Below are 7347 nucleotides of genomic sequence, written 5' to 3'. Positions count from 1 at the left end.
GTTCGCTACGGTCTTCGGGAGATAGCATCGAAGGGTAGACGAGAATGCATGGACTAATGTCGTATCGACGTTTCGGAAGAGCTCGGTTGCTACGTAGTGACCGAGCGGAACTGAAGCTCGGTCGCTACGTAGCGACCGGGCTTGGCTCGAGCTTGGTCGCTACGTAGAGACCGAGCTTGGCTCGAGCTCGGTCGCTACGTAGCGACCGAGCGGAACACGCGTTCGGTCGTTGCGTGGCAACCTTTTTCGAGCTCTTGTCCGATGTCTCGTGTTTCCTCCGCAAAGCTTTTCGTAAGAAAGAATCTATTTCGAAAAAGTATTTGTCGAAGAAAATTCTCATTTTCTTCTTCGGACGTTTTGAATGTTAATTTCGTCGTAACCGTTTTTTACCTCAACACAAATCATAATCTAATAAAGAAAAGGCAAGATGCCGATTCTCTTTATTTCTCTCCTCACGGTCGACTCTCTCTCTCTCTAGCATTGGGCCAGTTATGAACCGGGCCGGTTATCCACAATATGATTTATAACAATTTTGGTGCAAAAACCTTTTAAGGTATTGTTTAAATCAATGAATCTATTTGCACATTATTCCACGTGTTTGCTCCATAATAAGGAGAGGCTTTGCTAGTGACACAGGTTACATTCAATTTTGTCTAAAAGTGTTAACCAGTCAAATAGTTAATTTTAATATTCTGAAGTTGAGTTTGAGATCTAATATATTATGATTGTGTTATTGAGTTACATCAATTGTATAATTGATAACTCAAAAGTTAACATCACAAAAATATCATTTATTATAAGTTGAGTTAGTATTTTTTTTTCTATTTTGTAAAAGTGTACAATCGGGCCAAAAAAGAAATCACCATGACTTCTTTTTAATGGAAAATCACTTGTTAACCAAAAATGTTTGTAATTTCTTTTGGTTCCACTGAATTTTTCAAAAAAAAATTGCTACTTGTTCATGTAATATGGATGATTGGTTGAACTGCATTTTACTGTACAGTTTCGTCTGTAGTATTTTCTAATGTATTTGTAACTGATGATGCCGTAGAATTTAAATGTGAAAAATAAAAAAGGAAATACCTTCTTACAACAATATTTTTTTGCTTTAGAAAAAGGTTCATATAGCTTTTTATGTAATGCTTAGCTTTAGCTTTAAAAACTATATAAACCATGACTAATAATTTTTATTGTTATAGATAAAAACTAAAGTTAAAATTACTTGCTACATCAACCTATCAACCCCAATAACAAATATTAATTTTATTTTATACTTAAAAATAAAATCACTTCCAGAAATCATATGCTAGTCTTTATTACTATTTAAACTGTTTTATTTCAATATATTTTAAGTTAGGGTTATTTTCTTCATCTATTTTTGCATTCAAGCTATCACGTTAAAAATTAGAGCGATTAATGTCGTTATTACCCTTAATTAATTATTATGTTTATTCATTATATATGTGATCATAAATAAATAAACAAATTAGTGAGTTACAATAAAATTGTCAAAAAATGAAATATGTTATGATCCTAATGTTTTGTAAAATATGTTTGTTTGAAATCGCGTAATGGTGTTTGTTACTACCTAATGATAATCATTTAAGGATTTTTTGTTTTATAGAAAACAATATTTATGAAATAATAAGATAATTGTATATATATATTTCGAGTATATCAAAAATATTATCATTGTCGTAATTTTTAAGTTTATCTAAATTATTATAAACATTTATGTTCTAATCTATTTTAATTTGTTTTGTATTTATTTTAATTTGTGTTTAATTTCATGTATATTGTTGGTTCAAAGAGGTAATGTGAGTTAAGAAAAAAGAGACAAAAGTTTATTTTTTTTAGTTTACTTTATTGCATGTTTGATATCTGTTTTTTTTTCTCATAAGAGTATAGATTTTACTGGTGCTTTACAAAATGATAATGAAACAGAAAAAAGGAAAAATTAGAAAGATTCATAAAAAATAGTATAAATTTGATGTTCGATTTAATTTTTTTGAAAGCACAAACATTAATTTATCATTTTAGTGTTATAATTAATAATAAATTACTAATAAATATCTGTAAGATAATTATGTCCGCATACGAAGGCGAAACACCTAATTTCTTTAGTAATTCACTACATAAATCTACAAGTAAATCCATGAACGTTATTAGAACTGATTATGGAATTTATCTGAGGATACATTTATAGCAAAACTATTCAAGCTTTTCACTATTGCGAATGTGATATCAGACATACACTACGACCATTTGTTCAATTAATTTTTCCAACACAAAATAAACCTATCTTGAACAAGTTTGTTTATGTTTCAGTTGTGCACTATCTTAGATTTCATCACACTTCTAATATGAGTTTTATAACACAGTCATTTAATATAATGGTTGTTTATATTTAAAATATGTAGTGATTGTTAAAATTTTCAAATTATATGGTTTATATTGGTTATTATTAGATTCTAACAATTTTACTAAAATTAAGTGTTATTGGTTTGGTTACATATAAAATCTACTGCTATTCAAAAAAAATATTTGGTGTTATTGGCACTTGAATTCTTTACAATTTAACACATAAACAAAACTTTCAAAATATTGTATAGATCCTCAAAATTATTAAAATCATTAAAATATAATAGTTTCACATACTTTTTTTAATATGAAAACTCTTTAAAACTTCCAAAATAACAAATCTTTTGATTTTTTTTTAAAATCAACCAATTCTACCTAAATTCAATTCCTGCTAACCCCTTTCTCTAAAATCGAAAGTAATTTCATTTTAGACAAGTAATACATTTTTTTGACAAGTAATACATTTGGTACTACAAAACCGTAAAAACCTTTTTACAAAAAAGACACCTGTAAAAAAACCTTGCCCAAAAATGAAAAAGACAGCAGTATTCTCTTGCTATCGGTTATACATCTTCATAACTCCAAATAAAAATCCACTGAAAATATTTTATCAAAATAAGAAAAGTTTGCGGCCAATTGCATGAAGTACGGCGCAAAAGAGCAGTGTCACCTTTGTGTAACATATGCGTGCATGGGGATCCACGTCCACTCTGTCGATATGAACTTACTTCCTCACTTCCCTCGACTCCATTACTCAATTAGTCATTTGTATTTAAGATTAACCCTTGGTGAGATCTCAATAACAGTCTTCACCCTCTCTTGATCTCAAAGCACACATAATTTAAGAAAATGAAGCAGGGAAATCTCCTGATACTAGTGTTCTTATTGGCTTATTGCTTCGGCTCTGTTTGTGTGATAAACGCAGAGGACCCTTATCGTTTCTTCACGTGGACTGTTACTTATGGAACAAGATCTCCTTTAGGTGTTCCACAACAGGTTATAGACATTTTATGTCTCTTTCTGCTATTATCTTAAAAAAGTAATAATCACATATATATTGTTATAATATAATGTTTACTTTTGTTTTCAGGTTATTCTTATCAATGGCCAGTTTCCTGGTCCTCCAATTGAAGGTGTAACAAACGATAACATCCTTGTTAATCTAATTAACAAGATCGATGAACCTTTACTCATCACCTGGTACGTATAGAGTTCATGTAGCTGATTTTGGAAAATAAAACAAAGATAATAAATTATATGTAGTGTACTGGCTTTTACTACTAATCAATAAAATTCATTTTGTTAGAATTACTGAATGATAAACAATATTCTTTTACGAAGAGGGTTTAGTAGACTTTTATCATTAGACTGGCAACATAATAAACATTGAATATAAAATTGTACAACTGATAAACAAAAAAAATCACAAAATCAAGAAAAAAAATTACAAAATCACAAACTCAGTTTTTTTCAATATAGTACAACAATTGGCACTTCAAAAAAATGTGTAGGAACGGAATAAAACAGAGGAGGATGTCATGGCAAGACGGAGTTTTGGGCACAAGCTGCCCAATCCAACCAAACTCGAATTGGACTTACCATTTCCAGCTTAAGGACCAAATCGGAACTTATACGTACTTTTCTTCTACGTCGATGCACAGAGCAAGTGGTGCTTTTGGTGCACTCAATGTTAACCAGAGATCAGTCATCTTTGTTCCTTACCATAAACCTGATGGTGATTTCACTCTCCTCGTCAGTGATTGGTACAAGATGGGCCATAAGGTACCAAATAGCCTTATTAGACAACTTAACTTAGTTTCCAAGTAACCATAGTATTATTTAGGGTTTAACTAGCGATCACGATACGCTTCCTTTTGCCATTGTTTTTTTTTTTTTGACAGGCGCTACGAAAGAGGCTCGACTCTGGTCGTGCTCTTCCTCTCCCGGATGGTCTTCTGATAAATGGTGCTTCTAAAGGTTTAGCCTTTACCGGTGAACATGGTAAATTCTCATTATTACCCAAGATCCTTTTTTTCTTTTTTAAATACCGATTTTTATTCATCATCCCAAATGGGCATAAGTAATGGATACAAACAGAGACTCTGATAAAATCCGTACAACCTAAAACTGCCCCACTACACTTCCAAATGATACACAGACGGATTACTTCGCTAAACTTCGGACCCGACTCTAGGAAGATACACAGACAAGCCGCTTATCATAACCCCTCGGTGATCACCGGCTGGTTCCGGCTAATCGGGGCGGGAGAATAATCTCCGCTTCCTCCTCCCCGAATGACCCATTACCACCATGAAGACCAGAGAGATTACAACACAACATCACGATCTAAAACTATCACAACCTAAACACAAGAAAAAAAAAAGCAGACAACAACACAAGAAAACGGGATTGAAAGAGGCTGCAACACACAAACCAACTGGAACGAAACCTGCAACAAATTAAACGGTTAGAAACACATCCACTAGAGCAGCCAAAAGACAAAGACCCTAGCGCTGGGATGATGAGCTTCAGCACAAACTGTCTTCGAGACCAGTCCACCGCAAGAAGGACCGAGAACCCGCCTTGCTCAACCTCTGAGAACCAGAGGACTGCCCGCTTCAAAACCCATCCGGAAGCTCTCGAAGACAAGCGACAAACTCCCTAATGAGAGCAAGCATCGAACGCTCGGAGAAGTGACATCGCGAAGACACAACCCGAGAGCTAGCTGGGATGCCGTGACTTGAGGAATCAAAGAAGAAGCAACGGAACCCGGGATTGGCCGGAGCCATAGACGACTCGCCGCCTCCGCCGAGCTACAGACTTGCACGCGTCGGTGAAAAACACCGAAAACTTCTTGGATGACGGCGAGGTGAGCTTCCGCCGCGAGACACCAAGAGAGCAGAGAACCCACGCGCCACCACCCCACTCATCCAGAACGGATCGAAAGAGATAATACCAGTGAAGCCCAGATCCGGGAAGAAGAGACCCCTCGACGAAGCCACGCGCCATCTCAATCCCTAAAACCCGACCCCCGAGCTGAACCACCCTTACGCGTCTCACCGGACCTCCAAGCGGCTGACGAACTCCACAAACGGCGAGGCCTCACCGTGATGAGAAGCCGGCAAAAGATCAGAAAACCGAAGGGAGAAAGCAACAGGATAAAGGAGAAAGACGAGAGGTTTTTGAGGAGAGAGATTCTTCAAAGACAAATACCCAAGTCCTCTTAAATTCAAGACTTGATTCTTTGGTTCTCTATTTATGTCATGCTTCTTGCTTTTCTACAGGCAAATTTTACAGGTTTCGGATATCTAATGTTGGAATATCGACATCGATTAACTTTAGGATACAAGGACACATGATGACTCTCGTCGAAGTAGAAGGCTCTCACACTCTGGAAGAGGTCTATGAGTCGCTTGATGTACATGTTGGTCAGTCCTTGACTGTTCTGGTCACATTGAAAGCTCCAGTGAAAGACTATTTCATAGTCGCTTCAACCCGGTTTACCAAACCAGTACTGACCACCACAGCTTTCCTACATTACAAAGGTTCAAAAACCAGACCATCTCGCCCCCTCCCCATTGGTCCTACTTACCATATCCACTGGTCAATGAAACAAGCAAGAACTATCAGGTAATTATACTAAAATATCACTAAATCAAACCGATCAATTTTTGGCTATTTGTTTTTTTTTAGATTTGGTATATAACTGGCTTTAGGGATGCATATTCGGTTTTATGGATTTGTTAAATTTTAGAAATTATGGCGAGTCGGTTCTATTTTGATTTATAATTTTGGTCCAAATTCGGTTTGGTTTTTCTATGTAAACACCTAATTTGAAAGGTGACTTTAGGTTAAATTTGACGGCTAATGCAGCAAGGCCTAACCCACAGGGAGCGTTTCACTATGGTACCATACCGATAAGTCAAACTTTGGTTCTAGCTAACGCGAGAACAAAGATCGACGGGAAACTCCGGTACACAGTGAACCGTGTGTCATACGTTAACCCAACAACTCCATTAAAATTAGCCGACTGGTACAATATTCCTGGAGTGTTCGATTTCAAGACCATTAAGAACATTCCTACACCAGGACCATCTATTCTCGGAACCTCGGTTTTAGACTTTGCTCTCCATGAATATGTTGAGTTCGTGTTCCAGAACAACGAGAGATCGATCCAGTCTTGGCACATTGATGGCACGAATGCTTATGTTGTTGGGTAATTACTAATACAAAATTCTTAGATCTCCTTCCCTATTGCTATGATGCTATTTAACGATCGATCAATATTTTGTTTGATTCACTGATCAAGTTTTGATAAATAATCAGATACGGGACAGGCACATGGAACGTGGCCATGAGGAAACGCTACAATTACGTTGATGCGGTTTCAAGGCATACTTTTCAGGTAAAATATAATTTTAGGGTAAGGATGTTGAAAAGTAAACTTGATTTGAGTCATATTATTGGGCTAACAACTCACTAATCACGTTTAGCCCAACCCAAATTCTAGAAAGTGTCTAGAAAAATCTCCACCTCCATAAGATAAAAAAATCTAGATATTTTGGTAGAATTATCTAGATAATTAGGATAAGATTATCTAGATATTTTAGTAGAATTCTCTAGATTTAAGACTAAAATATGTAAGATATTTTGTACTTTGGAGGCTATAAATACCTCCACTCTCTTCTCATTTTGTATCACCAAGAAATAATCCAAGTTTGTAAGAAACTTTCAAGAATACGAATCCTCTTCTAAATTATAAAAGGTTTCTTCTTCACAAAACTTCTTTCTCTTCAAACACTTGAACACTTTCTCCATCTTTATAAAGTTTTTCATTCCAACAAAGTGGTATCAGAGCTACAAGTTCCTTTTGAAGATGACAAACAATGGTGTTCCCTTCCAAGTTCCATTGCTCACAAAGAGCAACTATGACAATTGGAGTCTTACGATGATGTCTATCCTAGGAGCACATGATGTGTGGGAGAT

General features: G+C 35.5%; 1 protein-coding gene across 1 annotated transcript in view; it reads left to right on the top strand.

Moving 5' to 3' along the window:
* The first annotated feature begins 3195 nt into the window (after positions 1 to 3195).
* The window catches only part of LOC106341623 (L-ascorbate oxidase homolog), a 9052-nt gene continuing 4900 nt past the window's right edge, over positions 3196 to 7347 (top strand). Inside the window, exons 1-7 of the mRNA XM_013780344.1 lie at positions 3196 to 3357; positions 3452 to 3561; positions 3873 to 4143; positions 4263 to 4362; positions 5646 to 5991; positions 6212 to 6577; positions 6688 to 6766. Of these exons, the coding sequence (XP_013635798.1) occupies positions 3211 to 3357; positions 3452 to 3561; positions 3873 to 4143; positions 4263 to 4362; positions 5646 to 5991; positions 6212 to 6577; positions 6688 to 6766 (1419 nt within the window). The 5' untranslated portion in view covers positions 3196 to 3210. The remainder of the gene's footprint in view (positions 3358 to 3451; positions 3562 to 3872; positions 4144 to 4262; positions 4363 to 5645; positions 5992 to 6211; positions 6578 to 6687; positions 6767 to 7347) is intronic.

This window comes from Brassica oleracea, chromosome C4 (genome assembly GCF_000695525.1).
Source record: "Brassica oleracea var. oleracea cultivar TO1000 chromosome C4, BOL, whole genome shotgun sequence".
NCBI classification, from domain to species: domain Eukaryota; kingdom Viridiplantae; phylum Streptophyta; class Magnoliopsida; order Brassicales; family Brassicaceae; genus Brassica; species Brassica oleracea.
Note: the sequence above shows the minus strand (reverse complement) of the source record. Positions and strands in the feature narration are given on the sequence as shown.